An 18,162-nucleotide genomic window follows, 5' to 3' on the forward strand; every position below is an offset into this window, starting at 1 on the left:
CTGACAATAACCAAATGTTGGTGAGGATATAGAACATTTCTTTTACATTGTGGATGGGATTGTAAAATAGTATAATCACTCTGGAAAAGTGTTTGACAGTTTCTTCTAAAGTTAAACATACACCTATGCTATGAGCCAGTGATTCTGCTTTTAGGTATTTCCCCCAAAGAAATGAAATGATAGGTCGACAAAAAAACTTTTGCAAGAATGTTCACAGCATCTTTACTCGCAACAGCCTGACAATGAAAGCAATCCCAAAAGTATGAACAAGAAAATGGATCAACAAGTTGCAGTCTATTCATACAACAGAAATTGCTCAACAATGCAATAAATGAATTACTGATATATACAACCATGTAGATGAATCACAAAAGCATTACATTGATTTCAAGAAGCCAGATACACAAAAGTACATTCTGTATGATACCACCATTTACACAAAGTTTAAAATCAAGAGTCAGAAATCAGGGCTTCCCTGGTGGCGCAGTGGTTGAGAGCCCGCCTGCCGATGCAGGGGACACGGGTTCGTGCCCCGGTCCGGGGAGATCCTACATGCTGCGGAGCGACTAGGCCCGTGAGCCATGGCCGCTGAGCCTGTGCATCCCGCAACGGGAGAGGCCACAACAGTGAGAGGCCCGCGTACCGCAAAAAAAAAAAAAGAGTTAGAAATCAGAGCAGTGGTTTACCTATGAGGGGTAGAGACTTATGGAAAGTGAGGGATGAGGGAACATCTTGAGGAATAGGAATGTTCTTTTTTTTAAGTTTTATTTATTTATTTATTTTTGGCTGCGTTGGGCCTTCTTTGCTGTGCGGGCTTTCTCTAGTTGCGGCGAGCAGGGGCTACTCTTCAACGCAGTGCATGTGCTTCTCATTGCAGCGGCTTCTCTTGCCGCAGAGCACAGGCTCTAGGTGCGGGGGCTTCAGTAGTTGTGACACATGGGCTCAGTAGTTGTGGCTCACAGGCTCTAGAGCGCAGGCTCAGTAGTTGTGGCGCATGGGCTTAGTTGCCCCGTGGCATGTGGGATCTTCCCCGACCAGGGCTTGAACCCGTGTCCCTTGCATTGGCAGGTGGATTCTTAACCACTGCGCCACCAGGGAAGCCCAGGAATGTTCTTGATTGACGTGTCCTGATAGTATGGTGATTACACAAGTACAGTATATGCATTTATCAAAACTCACTGAGTTGTGCACTTAAGATCTGTGAATGTAAATTTTACCTGGTTAAAAGAAGAGCTAATCATACGTAAAATAACTAAACTTTGAAAAATCTTATACAAGATGAGGTAGAAAATTGTTCCTGATTATATACTACTAAAAGTAAGCTACAAAATGTGATCCGTAATAGAGGAAACCATTTTTATATTTAAGACACAACTTAAATGTCAAAAGAAAACACAGGACTCTTTAGTAGAATAATAGGCATCTTTCAGTTGGGTAATGAGCTATGTACCAGGTGTATAAACACTATCATATTCTCCATTTTATGGATGAGGAAACTAACACAAAGACCAGTTAACTTCTTCAAGAGCACAAGGCCAGCAAGTGATAGAGCTGGGCTTTGAACTCAGGCAGCCGGGCCCACAAGGCTTAACCACTGTCCCGTGGCCCCTTGTGCTTGTAAGGGGCTTGATGCTTTACTCAGACTTTCACAGAAACTGTCTCTTGCTGACCCTCACAGTGGTTCCAGGATGTAGGCCCGTCCAGGATAATTGCCGCCAGTTTAGAGATGATGACTCTGAGACCCGGGACACTGAATAGCCATCTCCAGGCCTCCCAGCCTCAGCCGCAGCATCAGGCCCCAGACCTGAGTAAGCCAGGCTTTTTTTCTGCACACAGGGATGCCTGGGCCCTGCTCCCCCACACTTGTGGGAGTAACTGGCCTTCGAAAAGGAACAGGCTGATTGGAACTGGGGGGGAATGAAAACTGCAGGGCCACCCTCTTGAGGTGCTGGGAGGAACAGGGGCAGAGCAGATGCTGGGGACGTCACAGCATTGCAGCAGGGAACGGGTGATTACCAGGCCACCCTCCATACAGGCCACCCCAGGCACTGCAGACAGTGACGTCTGGCTAATGGTAAATAACACAAAGATATAATAGTGACGGGTCTGAGTTACAGGCAGGGTGCTCTGCGCTAGTTCTCAGCTCACACTAGAAAAAGAGTCATGTCAGGTAATGATACAGCCCAGAGGGCTAGGTCCTGGGCAAAGCCATCATGTCCCTGAAGCTTGTCCTCAGGACACTGTCTTTCCCCTTAATGGTCCACTCCCCCCACCCTGTGCCCTCTTAGGACCCCCCAGTCCAGGTCTTCCTTCGGGGGGGCTGCTCCCCGAGGGGAGGCACTTTTCATTCTTCCCTTCACCATCAGAACACACTTGTCCTGTGTCCCACTCCTTCCGGGCTCCATTCTCTGCTTCATCCTTTCAAACCTTTGCTCACACCTTTCTCTGCCTGATGTCCCGTCATCTCTCTCTCTTCTCCCCCAGTGTCTCTGCATTTCTAGATTCCATCCAAACTGCCAGTGTAAATGCCCATGGCTCTATAACACCTTCTTTGATCTGCTAAGTTGAGGTCACTTCTCTTTTTCCTGTGTTTTCAATTTATTTATACTTGTCTTGCATGCCAACGACCAAATTTTGCCTTATGTACTAGCCTTTTGCATGCCTGAACTGTCCCCCTTCTGGATCGTAATAAGATTCTTCGGGCAGCATCCCAATTCTAGTTATCTTTGTACAACTGCTGGCCCACCATCCTCCATGGCCAAATGGCTGTGCTGACCCAGCAGGAATAGAAGACCCTCGTGTGTGTGGGAATGAACGAATGCACACCGGCTCACAGCCCAGTCCCTATACGCCTGCCAGTTCTCAAGGTCTGGCTCTAGCAAGGTAAACCGTCTGGAAGAGAGAGCTGTTTGGTGCAGATGGGGACGTTTTGTACCCTTAAGTCACATCACATGAAAGCTAGCACTCCATCCTGCCTTATGAGACGAGAACATCGTTTAGGGGAGTAGTAGCCGTATGGATACTGTAAAATGACAAACAACATGCAACTGACTTCGATTAAGCTTTGGACTTGTGGACCCCTCCATTTGGGTATATCTGATGTCATGGCACTTATTACAGAGTCTGCTATTCAAACTTCATTTATCGACTCAAGGAGGACTTTATTTCAGACCAAAGAGCTCAGCTATCCCATGAGCCTCCGAAGGAACTAAGGATGCTGTTCAATTTTCCCCACTTAATCTCCTGCTCAGTCTATCCACAAAAGCCTCTCCACAGCAGGAAACAGGCTATTTCCTTTCTCTCAAGACTTATTCTCAATCTCAGTGGCAACAAAGGTGATTGGATATTGGGATTTTAAATGGTTTTGTCTGAAAGTCATTTAATATAGAACTGAAATGTCAACAAGACTGGTATTGAGTAGAGTAGATGTTAAGTGGAAACGAACTTGAAATGAGTGATGGGGTGAGTAATCCCCACTGATAACTTGGAAGGGGTGACAGAGGTCCCCTGGCTCTGCCCTAATGAATAGAAAAGGACCACTGGAATTATCCCTGTCACTGTTTGTACAAATCCTCCTAAAAAGTGGCTGTCCAAAAATGCTTAAGGACATTCTGTTTTCTTAATAAGTTGTCCTTTCCACCGTTCTGTGCCATTGATTTGATTTTTTTTTTCAGCAAACCTTTTTTTTTTAATATCTAGAGGTAAAATTTAGCTCATCCTGTCTGACAATATTCACCACATTTAAATCCCCGGGGCCTGAGGCAATTAGGTTTTACTGCTTTCCAGAACAGAGCCCTGATGTATAAATTTTGCAATGGCTGATTTCACAGTATTTTACATCTTTTCCAACAAGGCTATAGAAAATACACAAGCAGGGGAAGGTTTGAGCTCCAGTGGCTTCATGCATATTTGAACCCTGTAATACCATCTTGGACTGTCCCTCCCTCCCTCCCCTCCGGCTGGGTTGCTCAGTTTCACTCCGGAAACGCTTGAACACAGCCATATCCAGGCTCATTACCGTTTTCCAGGATGAAAGGGCCTTTGATTATGCAGGCTTTCCTTGGGGAAGCCCCAGTGCACAGACATGCTCACCTGAGTCTCAATTTGTATCGCATGCTGCCTGTGGGGAAAATTAGAAGAGGCTCAGGCACCATCCCTCACGCTTTCCTCTCCTCCCCTGGCTGCCTCGGGATTTGTCGTTGAGATTTTTCTTTTTAGTTTTTTGTTTTGTTTTGTTTTGTTTTGTCCCTGGCTAGTGCTAAAGAATCTTTCTTTCCCATCTGTCTACTCCACATCTGTTTTCTGTGTCTCTAGCTTTCGCTTTATAGCTTCTTCCTCATTATCTTGGTTGCAACCCCTCCCCATGTGCCCCCATCCTCCAAATACACACACACACACACACACACACACACACACTCTCACACACACCCTTCCCCAGACCATCCACCTGACTCTGGCATCAAACCCCTGGCCGCCTCCTTGTCAGCTTCATACTGAACTAGGACTTGCTTCTAAATTCTAAAACCCAGGCAAGCCCTGGATATCCCTGCACCAACCCTCTTATTATACAGGTGAGGCCACCAAGGCCAGAGGAGTGAAGTGCTTCCCAGGGGGATGGAGCCCCATCACCAAGGAGCATCAGAGGGGACTCACTCCAATGCCTCCCTGGCCAGGCGCTGGTCCTGACAGATCTCCCGGTGTTTCCAGGGGGAGAAGAGCACATCGTACTCCCCCACCCCTCTCCTGGGTCCCCAGCCTGCCCTCCGGTGACAACCCAAACTAACCCTCAGAATGAGACTGAGTTCAACCTGGAGGTAGCCCTTCAGTGAATGGTCCATTGGTTTAGGCTGGTGGGGATTTTTAAAAGCATTCTTTTTTCAATTACAAAAGTGAAGCACAGTCATTGAAAAATGTCAAACTCAAGTGTATACAATAAAAAAATCAAAGCATGCTGCTTTCAATATCTTCTCACTCGCCCTTTCCACTGATAACCACTCTTCTAAATGGTTTGAGACCTTTGTCCATTCACATATAAAATAATTGAATTGGGAGCTATTAAATAAACAGCTTACTGTCCAGGGAGTTCTGACTATAATTTCCTCTTTTCCCCACCAGGGCAATCCTTCTACTCCCGGGTCCTGGAGAACTGTGAGGATGTGGCTGACTTCTCAGAGGTAGGATGCCCTTGGGGTAGCACAAGCCCAGAGGGGAACCAGCAACTCCCCGCCTGCTGGGGGTGTGCTGCTCCCACACCCTGGGGGGAAGCCTGCCCAGAGCTCCTTGCTTCCTGGGAGGAGGCAGTGGTGGGAGCTGGGGAGGAGCCTTCCTGTCCCCTCCACCCAGGACCCCTCTCAGGGACCTCTGTAGAGGATAGCCCCGTGCAGAGCGTCTGGCACAGAGAAGGGCCAGCTGGGCCCATCCAACACGCCTGGAGGGGCTTCCCTGTTCCCTGGGCACATGGAGGGCCAGGCTAACCCACCTTCCAACAAATACAGTCACACACGGACCTCACCCCTTCCTCTCCAAGAGCTAGTGGGCTACCTCTTCCACTGTGGCTCCGCAGGAAGCTTTTCTGTTCTTTCGAACCTCAGGCTCAGAGGGTTGAGAAAATCATTTGTCTCCGTTTATGGCACGTTGTCTCATTGGTCCCTACAAGGTCCCCTCTTGTTTTTCAGTGTGTAGGTAGGGATAGATGGATGCACACATTCTCTTTTATCTCCATATTCTTTCCCTCCATATACAACCATTCTAATGTGTTTAACGTGTGTATCTTTTGATTTCCCGTGTGTTCTTACAAAATTGGTACTGTTATCTCGTAAGCATATAATTTATGTTTACCTGCACGGTGTCATGTTAAATATTTCCTTTTGTTTCAGTGAGCACCATTTTAAAATTCCATCCATTGCTATGCTAATCTGTTGTTTCTACAGTACTCCATGGGACACATCCAACACACATTAGGTTGACCAACCATCCTGGGACTTGCCTGAGATTTAGGGGGTTCCTGGGACACAGATTTTCAGGGCTAAAAGCAGAAAAGTCATGGTCAACCCAGGGTGAGTTAATCACCCTACTCATCTCGCCTGTGTACTCACGCCCCATGAGGAACTCCTAGCTTGCCTCCAACTCCCCACCCCCAGAGATGCTATGGATATTCTCATGCATATGCCCCTTGGGCTTGTGTAAGTATTTCTCTGGGATATACACCAGGGCCAGGAATTGCTAGCTCATAGGCTATACATACACTTAATTTGACCCAGGACTGTCATGGTTGACACTAGCAGTGCCTGTTTTCCACATCCTCACGTACCCCTGGTGTTATACAGCTCTCTGATTCTCATCAGGCTAACAATAATACCTCACTGTTGTTTTAAAGATACATTTAAAGGTTCCTCTTCTTTAAATTACCTGTCCATATTCTTGGCCCTTTTTTCCTATTGTTATAGCTGTCTTTTCTTATTGATTTGCAAGAGCTCTTTGTATGTTCTAGATACCCACTCCTTGTTGGTTTAAGATATTGAAATATCCTCTCCCAGTCTACCATCTATCTATTAACTTTGTCCCTGGTGCCCCTCATTGACTAGAAATTCTTAATCCTGGCGTGTTTCCAAGTTTTGTTGAAGAAGTCTATATACTCTTCTTGGTTACAAATATATTTTCCTACATTTTCTGATTTTATAGTTGTATCTTTTATCTTGTATGTGATTTTTGATAGGGGTCCAGTTTTATTTTTCTCTATAAAGGGAACCATTTTTCCTAACATCAGCTTGCAAAGCAAGCAATCATCTCTTCCATTTATTGTATGTTAAAGTCTATGTGAGTCTTCTATTCTATTCCTTTAGTCTATCTGTCTGTTCTTGAACTTTACCACACTGTGTTAATTAATATGGCTTTTTAAAATGTCTTAATATCTGATGAGGCAAGTTCTTCACTCTTTTTTTTTTGAAGTTGGCCTATTTGTGGATCTTTCTTCTCCCAGATAAATTTTAAAGTAAGTTTATTAAGTCCTTCCAAAAACCAAATAAATTTTGATTGAATTTTATTGAATTTAAAAATTAACTTAGGGGCTTCCCTGGTGGCGCAGTGGTTGAGCGTCCACCTGCTGATGCAGGGGACACAGGTTCGTGCCCTGGTCCGGGAAGATCCCACATGCCGCGGAGCGGCTGGGCCCGTGAGTCATGGCCACTGAGCCTGTGCGTCCGGAGCCTGTGCTCCGCAACGGGAGAGGCCACAACAGTGAGAGGCCCACGTACCGCAAAAAAAAAAAAAAAAAAAAAAAAAAAAATTAACTTAGGAAGATGTCATTTTCTTCATAATATTAAATCATCTATCTCATCCTTTACTAGGATTTTAAAGTTTTCTACATAGAAGTCTTATGTATTCTTGATTATTTCCTAGATGCTTTATGGTTTTGTTACTATCATGAATGGTATCTTATTACATTTTTTAGTTGATTATTGCTGGCATAGAGAAATGCTTTCCCTTCCTTTTTAAGTCCCTCTTTTATCTGGCAAACTTGCTGAACTTGATATTGATCCTCTTATTCATTTTAATAGTTTATCTATTGATTCTATGTTTTTATGTATATGATAATATTATCTACAAAAAGAAATGTTTTATCTCTTCCTTTCCAATCCTATCTCCTTACTTCATTATCTTTCCATAGGGTATTGGCTGTGATCTCTAGTTCTATGTTAAACAGCAATGGTTTTGGTGGGTGTCCTTTCTGCATTCTCCATATTAAAGAGAATAAATGCATCTAAAGTTTTGTCATCAAAAATAATTGCTGGAATAGGATTTTACTATGTAACTGTGTTTACTAGTTTACTAAGAGTTTTTATTATAAAAGGTTGTTGAACTTTATCAAAAACTTTTTCTGCACCAATTGAGACAATTATAACATATTCCTTTAGTGTATTTCATAGCGTATTATTTTTAATACACAGATTCAATTGGCAAATAATTTTAAGATTTTTGCCGCTATGTTCATAAAATTTTCATAATTCAATAATACATAAAATTTTCTGGAATTATATGCATAAGATAGAAATTTACCTTGACATTTTGGAAGAATCAAATGTAAAAACGTGTAAGTCTGGGCAGTTTGGGGAGGGGAGTTCTTTGACTCCCTTTTCACTTTCTGTATGTCTTCTTGAACCAATTTTGGATTTTTACATTTTTCTAGGCATTTTTACATTTCATCTGGGTTTTCAAATTTATTAGTGCACATTTGATCATACTGTTTTAAGATTGTTTTAAAATCTTTTCTGTGCCTAAAGTTATTTCCCCCTTTTTATTCCATATTTCATTTATTTATTTATTTATTTATTTATTTCATATTTCATTTATTTGTATCTTCTCTCTGTTTTTCTTGGTCAGTCTTGTTAAAGATTTGTTTATCTTATTAGTCTTTGTAAAGAACCAGCTTTTGGCTTCATTAATCTCCCCTGTTGCGGCTCTCCATTTCATTGATTTCCGCCCTTTTCTTAATTATTTCCATTCTGTCTATTTATTTTATTCTACTTTATGGTTCTTTTCCTAACTTCTTGAGTGCTAAGCCTATTATTATTTATTTATTTATTTATTTATTTATTTTGCGATACGCGGGCCTCTCACTGTTGTGGCCTCTCCCGTTGTGGAGCACAGGCTCCGGACGCGCAGGCTCAGCGGCCATGGCTCGCGGGCCCAGCCGCTCTGTGTAAGCGTATTATTTTTAACTTTTCTTGTTTCTTAATAAATGTATTTGAAGCTGTAAATTTTGCTCTATATGCAGTTTTAACTGTATCCTATAAATATTTATATATAATGTTTTCACTATTATTCAGGTTTAAACTTTTCTTACATTCCTTTATGATTTTCTTTTAAACCCAAGAGTTATACAATAATGTTATTTAGTTTCCAAATAAATACATGTATGAAATTATAGCTCCTTATTTTATTCATTTCTAGTTTTATTGCATTATGATCAAAGAACAAAGTCTGTATGGTACTGATCCTTTGGAATTTACTGATACTTCTCTTATGACACAATTCATGGTCATAAATGCTCCCTCTGCTTAAAAGGAATTTGTTTACTGTGGGGTTCTATCTGTAGCTCTATATAAGCTTGATATTGCATAAGGTCAAGCTTATTATTTATTTTATTTCATTCTTCAAATGTTCTGTTTATTTTTCTCTGCTTGATCTATCAGTTTCAATAATGACTGTAATAAAATCTACTGCTACAATTGTTGATTTATATATTTCTCCCTGCCGTTCTGTCAGTTGTTGCTGGATGTGTTTTGAAACTGTTGCTAGTTGCCTTTATGTTCATTACAGCTATATCATCTTGCTTATTTTTCCCTCAACGGCACTTGATATCCTTCTTTGTCTCTTATGTTGTTTTTTGCATCAGTTTCCATTTTGTCAGATATTAAGATTGCTATCGCAGCCAATTTTAGTTCGTTTGCCTGGTATATCTGTTTCGATCTTATCTTCAATAATTCCGTTTTTAAAATCAAGTGTGTCTTCTTAGGGCATGGATTATTAGGTCTTGTTTTCTTACCCAATGTGAGAGTCTCTCTGTTTTCATTGATTAGTTTTACCCATTTACCTCTACTGTAATTGCTATTATTATAAGGCTTATTTCTACCACCATCTTATTTTATATTTTCCATTTACTGTACTTTCTGCTTCTTTCTCTTTTTTTTTTTCCTATTTTCCAGCTTTCAGTTGGATAGATTGAGTTTCTTTTGTTAGTTGAAAAGCTATGTATTCTGTTTTTGTTTTCAAGGTAGGTAGTCAGCCTTCCATACTTATGTTTATGTTCTCCTGTTGAGAGCTCAAATAAATATAATTTCTCCTAACGTGACAAGTACTTTAATACTCTCTTGTGCCTCTTTGATTTCCCCACCTCAGCCCACATCCTCATGCTGATATTAACTAGATTAGAATTTTAATTCTAGGTTCTTATGAAGGTGTGTTCCCTTTTTCCTTTATTTGTCCTAGCCTTCTTTGTTCTTTTTAAAGGCAACAATAGTCTTTTCCAAGATACTTAATCACCTTTATTTCTCATATCTCTTGAAGCATCTCTTGGAATTGTTTTTCTTCTTATTTGAGTACCTCCTCCAAAAGTATTTTTCACTTGAATTTTTATGTAGCAATCCTTCTAAAGCTCTGTAAATCTGAGAATGTGTTTCTTATTTCTTCAAGTTTGAATGAGAGTTTCATCAGTTATAAAATTCTAAGCTCGAAGTTCTTTCCTTCACAGCTTCAAATATAAGTCCTTTATCTTTGATATTCTTAAATTTTATTATAATGTGTCTAATTGTGGGTTTCCTGATCTTTCCTTTTTTGCACTATTTTGTGAGCTCTTTCAAATCTAAGGCCTTTCCTCTTTCATTTATTATAGAAAATTCTATCACCATTATTTTTAATTTTTTTTCGGTATGCAGGCCTCTCACTGTTGTGGCCTCTCCCGTTGCGGAGCACAGGCTCCGGACGCTCAGGCTCAGCAGCCATGGCTCATGGGCCCAGCCGCTCCGCGGCATGTGGGATCTTCCCAGACCGGGGCACAAACCCATGTCCCCTGCATCGGCAGGCGGACTCTCAACCACTGCGCCGCCAGGGAAGCCCCACCATTATTTTTTTCAAACATTCAGTTTTTATATTGTTCTTGCCTCTGCAACTCCTATGATCAGATGTCAGTACTACTTCTAGCTGCCATTTCTTAGCTTTTCTGGTTTTTGTTGATTAATCCTTTGCTGCTGTCTTCTGAGGGAGCTCTTCAAATTGATCTTCCAGTTTACTAATTTGTTCTTTTTTCTTATGATTCCTTGAACTTGTTTTATATTTTGCTGACACAGAGTTTTATGGTCCATTCGTTCTAATGATCCTGTTCCAGTTGGTGTATACAGTTCAGTCTGTTGTCTTTTTTTTATAGGAGAGATACTCTCCCAGTCTCTTTACTTTGCCCTGTTTGAGCTCCCCTGGTATCAGCTACTCTGTCTGGTAATGAGTACTGAGCAACCATCAAAGGCTGCTGTGTCAGCCTCTAGGGGCTGAAGGATGGGCATGAGTACCAGGGGGGCCCAGTCACCACAGAAACAGAGTCAGGGTCTCATCTCTAAGCCTTAAAGGTGAGACATGGTTGACAGAAAGCAGTCGAGAATTTTAACAAGCTAGCTCTGGGGGTTCAATGAGAGAAAGTATGAGGCAGCTGTTTTATCAGCATCTATTTTTATTAAACCTCATCCCAGTAGGGTTTTTGTCACAGTTTTATCAGTAAAGGAGCAGGCAACCATTGCCCCAAGGTAGTGCCAGGGAGTGATGAGAGCAGAACTTGCAAAGATTTCCTCCAACCTGTTCTCCCACTGCTGCTTCCATTCACCCCTCCCCCACAAGCTGAGCAGCCTCCATACTCCCCAGCTCATGTCAGTTCACACAGCCTTTGGTCCCCCTGGGTTTCTCATACCTGCTTGCATGTTTGTTTGTTACTTCCTAGAATCCATATTCCCCTCTTGCTTCTGTAGTTCCTACGGGGTTGACTTTGGGGTGGGAGGCAGCAGAGTCCTAAGTCACCATCTTGGCACAAAGCCGCAGCTCTGCTTGACCCCAGAAGAGCTTATCCCAACTTTCCTGGGCCTTGCCCCTCATGTCTGGCTCTGTCTGGGCTGGAAAGGGCCTCATGACAGCCTGTTCCCTTTGAGGCTAGCATTTAGCTGACCAGCCTCCAGCGGCCACTGAGAACTGCTGTCTTCTCATTCTGGGCCCATCCCACACGGTACAGCTGTGTCCGTAGGACCAGAGCTGTAGGCACAGGGGAGCAAGGCCTCAACCTTCTCACCTGGGCTCAGGCCACCACTGACCATCACAGCCCCCAACCTGTACCCTCCCCAGTGAGAGTTCTGTTCTTGCCTTCTCCGCCTCCTGGCTGTATGACTTTCAGCCTCAGTTTCTAAGCCTCAGCTACCACACTTGTCAAATGGGGCAGGCGATGGGTATGAAGTCTCTTTGTAAAACCATGAACAAAATGAGAGATTGTCGTGACGATGGAACCATTGCCGGTACTAAGCCTGGTGTCTCAGCCTCAGATGAGCCCCACCGCACAACCTGCTTGTTCCTTCCCCTCCGCACCACCTCCTCAGTCAGGGCCCCGAGCTGGAGGGCCTGCCTGGGTGACAATGCAGGCCGCCTGGCTCAATCGCTCAGCCCTGCCTCCCTGGGCGGCTGCCCCCAGTCAGCCAGGCGCAGCATCGACTCCCTGCTTCTCACCAAGTATCCCAGGGGACACGTCCACCCAGACCTCCAGCCCGTCAGCAACCTGATGCCCCTTATAAGGGCACTGTCACTCTTTTCCATTAACTGCACCCTGGGACACCTGAGCCATGGGTATACATGACATTCCAGGTTAATCACCGTGTCCTTCCTCTTCCCAGGGCCTCCCAGCACGGGGCAGGGGGAGAGTCAGTCCTGCCGCCCCGAGCACGGGACCACGTTCTGAGCACCTGATGTGTGCCAGGCCCAGGTAGAGATGCCCCAGAGGGAGAGGCAGGTGCAACAATACACAAGGATCCCTGCAGGAACCTGGGCACAGGGAGCCTCCGGGTCAGTGCAGAGAGACCAGGAAGGGGTGGAAGCCAGGGAGTTATGGGCAAAAGCACATGCCAGGATCGGAGAGCAGCCGTGAGGCGGGGAGAAGTAGCTCCCACCTGGGGAAATTTATACGCACACAGGCACTTGGTGGAACGCGGCAAGGATGCTAAGTGACCTGCAGTGCTCAGGCCCTCCCACGGGACACGGACTTGCCCGTCACTTGCCCTCTGGGCAGCCCCGTGGGAAGATAATGGCAGCAGATTCCCACAGTAGCACCTTGCTGCGTCCTGAGCAAGGCCTCCTCCATCCAGTCTCCACAGCAACTACAGCGATGAAACTCAGGCTCAGAGACTACGTGTCCTTCCCAAGGTGACAGCTGTAAGTGGCAAAGCCAGGGTTCTTAGATACTAAGCCCCCTCTGGATGCAGCAGTAGAAAGCTGCTTGGCCTGACCCCCACCATTCCTGCAAGGCCTTGCCGGGGTCTCTCCACACCCCTGTCTCCATTTCTCCTTCTAAGAAGCAGCTTGCAGCCTGGCTGCCACTGGTCAGCAGGGTACACCCCACAAAGCAGTGGAGGCAACCGTCCCACCTCCTGCTCAGGAAGGGCCCGGGGAACTCTCCAAAGACAGCCTGGAACTGCACCCGTACTTATACCTGTCTCCCCAGCCTCGGGTGGACAAGTCCTAAACTTTCCCGGCTGGCTCCTGAAAGAACCAGCCTGTCAGTGTTTCCAGAATAAGCTTGGAAAAGAAATCTCAGCTGCCCCTTACAAAACCTCCAGAGGTCTCCTAGCTTCCCAGCAAGTCTCTTTTCTCACCCTTACTGTGCCCAGGGCCTTTGGGAACCAGCTCAGTGAGGTACAAAGCACATTGGCCTGGGAGTCACGAGACCTGGGCTACAGTCCCCACTGAGCTGTTAATGAGCTCTGCGCCCTTGGGTTGGCCACTCAACCTCTCCAGGCCTCAGATTCCCCTTCTGAAAAATGGGGTCAGACTCCTTGCTCTGTCTGCCTCACAGAAATGTTGCATGGGTGAAAATGAAATAAAAGACAAGAAAACAAACATCTCTCCCTCCTCTACTCAGACAAGGATGGGAGGGGCCGCTGCAGGCACAGCGGAGGAACCTGAGGCGGTGGGGGGTGGACATGGCAGAAAGACAGCACTCTGCACAACAATGGTGGAAACAGAGCCTGGACTTGGTATCTCCTTTCCCAGAGGCTGGAACCTGAGATCCTGCATTTAACCTACAACTATGGAGAAGCTAAAGAGAGAGAGAGACAGAGACGAGAGAGACAGCCTTCGTGCCAGGCCAGCAGCCAGCCGAGGCCCCTGGTGGTGGGGTGGGGGCATGGCCACACCCAGCCTACTCCAAGCCAGCTTGGTTTGGCCTTAACCAGGCTCTTGTGGACCAGACCTCCCAGCAGAGGCCGGAATAACAATAGTAATTGTAGGAATAAGGGCAGCTGCGAGGTACTGAGTGCTTGGTACACGGCAGGACGGGCTGAGAGCTTACGCAAGCCTCATAACTCACTGCAACGCACTGGGTGGGCAACACCCCAGGCAATGAGTAGCGCATCAGGGTTTGAACCCTAGTCTAATTCCAGAGCCTATGGCCACTTGCAAAGTGGACAAGGCTCAGTCCTGCCCTCGAGGGGCTCAGTCTAGTGGGGAGATGGACCCAGAACAGGAAAGATGGACTATGGGCCTTCTGAGCCCAGAGGAGGGAGAGGTCATCAGCCTGGGCGGTAGAGGGTCAGAGCTCATCTTCCCACTTCACTTGTACCTGGAAGACATGGGCTGTGAGCAACGTGGGTCAGGAACATACCTGTGTGGTTCTTGAATGGCCTGGCACCCAGCACAGGGCTCAGGGGAACATTGCTGAGTGAAAGAATGAACAAAGGAAAAAACCCAGTTTGAGTCTTGGGTCTCTAACTTCCCAAGACAGTCTCTTTCTATTGCACCCTAAAGCTTTGCAACACATCCTAAAATTTTCCCCCCAAAATTTAGAGGGCTGTCTCTTTAAGGACATTGCCTTGCTGATTTAGGATGGTTTCAAACCCAGCTGATGAAGCCCAGGATAACCCAGGTCATTCTCCAGCCTGCATCAGGGAAACCTTTCCGTGGAGTCTTAGATAGCTGGGGCTGATAGGATGCAGAACTCCGCCACCCTGGCCGGCACCTGCCAGGTCACGGGAAAGCTTAGAGCTGGTGAACTGGGTCACAGCTCCACACTCCCGGTGCTCCTGAGACCCACTTCGGACAGAGGTCCTCTTCCCTCCCTCTGCCCCTAATGCTTGCCACCTTACTCTGTCAATGTTCCTCTCCCGGGCTGCAATTTCAGGTCTGTGCCTGTCTTCAGTACTACCCAGAGAGTAGCTCCTGAGACACACCCCTGCCTCCCCACGCAGAGCCCGGCACACAGGAAGTGCCCAGCAAACGTGTGCTCCTGCGTGGGGCTCGCGGGCTCCTGACAACTTGAGTAGCTATCTTTGGCTCAGCTACTGCCTGAGTCCCCTGGCATGTTTGGAGGCCGACACGGGGTGGGATCCTAGACGATGTGCGGGCTCCCTTGGCCCGATCGCTAGGCCACTGATTTCAGGGCATCTCCAGAGGCAGAAGACACGATCCTCAGCTGCTGTGGCTGCAGGAAGAGAATCATTCTGGTGCTGCCTCAGGCCGGAGAGAGGCTCTCTGTCCCCAGGAGCCCCCTGCAATCCCTGCAGTGTCCATCCCCAAGGATGCCAGACCTTGCCCCGGCTCCTGGAAATAACAGCAACGCAGTAGAATTCACTGTAATAAAGCGCCATGTCGATCAGGCTCTTACCTGCACCGGGCTCTGCGCTAGTGCTTCACCAGCCTCGCGATAACCCCAAGAAGCGGTACTGTGACGTCACCCTCGCTTTGCAGAGGAGGAGGAGCTTGTGGAGAGGGCAGTTAGCTCGGCCTCACCCCCAGGCCAGCAAGGAGCAGCGCTGCAGGCGAGGCAACCATCTGAGGCCGATTTGCCGAGTGCCTACCATGCGGCAGGCCCCGTGCTGGGTGCAGGGTGACCCAAGTAAACGAGACAAGACTGGGCCTGTCGGCTCTGCTCAGGCTCTGAACTGCTGAGTGGGACAGGCAAGCTATCCCAGGAGTTCGGGGGACAGCGGGAAGGGAGGGGGCTGGTATGTGGAGAGGCAAGGGCCGGGCAGGGAGCCAGCTCTGCCCCTGATGACAGGCCTCCCTGACATGCGGCTGACTCCTAGAGAGAGGCACAGCCAGCACGGGGGACTGTCACAGTCATCCAGGGCTGCGTAACAAACCACCCCAAAGCTCACTGACAAATTAGCAACATTTTCGTGTTTATCATGCTTCTGTGGGTTGGCTGGGCTCGACTGAGGCTTCTCCTTGGAAATGCTAAATGTGCTCCCTCAGCTGAAAACTTTCTGAAAGGGCGCCCCTGGGTGGGCTTCCTCTGGAGTCTCATCCCCAGTCAGGGACCCCCAGGTACCCCTCCCAGCCCTTGATGACTCCCCTCCTCTCTGCTCAGCAAACTGGTCCACGACGGTGGCCTTCTTAGCCTGTCAGCCCCGGTGACCCAGTAAACCGCACCCCGACCACCGGGCAAGTCAGGGCCTGGCGATGGGCAAGAAGGGACCACAAGCCACTTCCCTCTCTGGGCCCCTTTTCCTCCAAAGGACTTCATGTTTCCCGGTTCCTTTGTGTTCACCTAATTGTGTCACTCTTCAACACCACCCTCCTCTAACTGTGCCATTTCCACAGCTCCTTTTTCTCCTACTCCTTCCCTCCTTCAAGTGCCAAAATCCCATGCACACACCCTCATGTGGCTCAAACACCCCCTTCCCCTTGGTTCTAAGAAAACCAAAATCTTGGTGCCCCCCCCAGACCCGCCTCCCTCTGCATGGTGGCTAATGAGTTCGCCCTTCGCACACTAGTTTATTTCCCTTCAGCCCGATAATGGCAACTTCATTAAGGAAACCATACCCTTGCTGAGCTGGAGACCTCCAGATGGCAGGAACAGAGCAGCTTAATGGGGCCTGTGGGCGGCCAGGCTGCCTCCCAGGCTCCCCTCCCCGCCTTCTTCCTTCTGTGTCTGAGGCCTCCAAAGTCCCCCCCCCACCATGCCCCTCTCAAAGCCCTCTCCCTCCCCACCCCAGGCCCCCCTCCCTCCTCTGCTTCTTCCTCCCTCACCTGCCCGCTCCAGCTGACCGTGGAGGTGTCATGTCAGGGTCCTCCCTGGCCCTTGGCCAGCCCCAGAGAGAGGGGACATGAAGGCCATGACAGGCCCTGCCCACACTCGGCCGTGATCTGCCAGGCTGGCTCGGTGCTCCCCCAGCCCCCAAGTCCTCCCTGGAGAATGAAGAACTGCTCTGAAGCAGCACGCTTGCCGGGTGGGCCCTCAGAAGCCTGCCCAGCACCTGCTGGGCCACTAAAAACAGTGTCCTGTTACTTCCCCGAACCCTGGTTCCTCTGTCTCTAGAACGGAGACCACGTTACCAGCCTCTTGGGTGGTTGTAAAGACTAAAGGAATTAATGCATCTAAAGCATTCAGACCCACATAATGGAAAGTTCAGACCCACAAATGGCAGCTAGTATCACTATTACTATTGTTACTATGTATGACTGGCCTCTTGTGCGTTCTGAATTTGGTGATAGAAATGAAACAAAAGGTCATTGCCTCCCTCCTGCTCTGTCAAATCCCCCTTGTTGAACATCTCTCAGCGGCATCTTGAGCAGGCCCCAGAGCTTTCCGGTTATTTTCAGTTATTCAAAGTCAGGTCCAGCAGGGTTTATTGCTCCACCCCGGCACCCAGTTTCCATCTGGTCTTCCAATTCCTGTGAAACATTGGGCTGATGTGAGGGGCTATCTTACCAGGCGTCCCCCTCCCTCTCCCCACACCCCTCCCTGTCATTTCCACCCAAGGCCACAGCTGTTCCTCTCTCCCCAGACCTTCCGGTGGCAGGTGGCCAGCAGCATCGACAGCAATGAGATGCTCGAGATTCAGATCTTCAACTACAGCAAAGTCTTCAGCAACAAGTAAGTGAGGGGCGGGGTGTGAGGGGCGGGGCACGAGAGGCGGGGCTCCGAGGGGCGGGGCTCCTGCCCTGCTCCTTGGGCTGCCCCCTCCTTTGAGTTTAAAAGGGGACCCGCACTGGGGCCTGGATTGACCTTCAAAGACCCGCCCCCACCCTCCCCCCAAACCCCCGCTCCCTCCTGTCCTCAGAGTCTCCCAGCCCTCCCAGTCCTTGTTGGCCAAGTTCACTCTCTCTGTCCCCAGTCCTGGCACAGCTTCCTGTCCCCTTCCTCAAGTTTTCCCCCTTTACACCATGCTGGGCAACAGTTACCCATCAGAGAAGGTGATAATACCTTCCAACAGACCACCTATCTGTAGCCTTGAGAGTGAACTTGTCACACCTGTGGAGGACTGGAAGCTCCGAGGCAGTTTGGTTCAGTGGTTTAGGAGTCAGGAAAGCCTGCTCTCAGATCCCAGCTCAGTCATCTACTGTGTGACCCTGGGCAGGTTGCATGACCTCTCTGAGTTCAATGTTTGCATGTGTAAAGAGGATAAGTACTTACCTCAAAGGGAA

The 18,162-nt window shown here is 47.5% G+C and overlaps 1 protein-coding gene across 2 annotated transcripts in view; it reads left to right on the forward strand.

Moving 5' to 3' along the window:
• The window catches only part of OTOF (otoferlin), a 90,758-nt gene that overhangs the window by 11,124 nt on the left and 61,472 nt on the right, over positions 1–18,162 (forward strand). For both annotated transcript variants that reach the window (XM_065891176.1, XM_065891177.1), the window contains exons 2-3: positions 5,116–5,174; positions 17,523–17,611. In XM_065891176.1, the coding sequence (XP_065747248.1) occupies positions 5,116–5,174; positions 17,523–17,611 (148 nt within the window). The remainder of the gene's footprint in view (positions 1–5,115; positions 5,175–17,522; positions 17,612–18,162) is intronic.

The sequence above is a fragment of the Phocoena phocoena genome, chromosome 14 (assembly GCF_963924675.1).
Source record: "Phocoena phocoena chromosome 14, mPhoPho1.1, whole genome shotgun sequence".
NCBI lineage: Eukaryota > Metazoa > Chordata > Mammalia > Artiodactyla > Phocoenidae > Phocoena > Phocoena phocoena.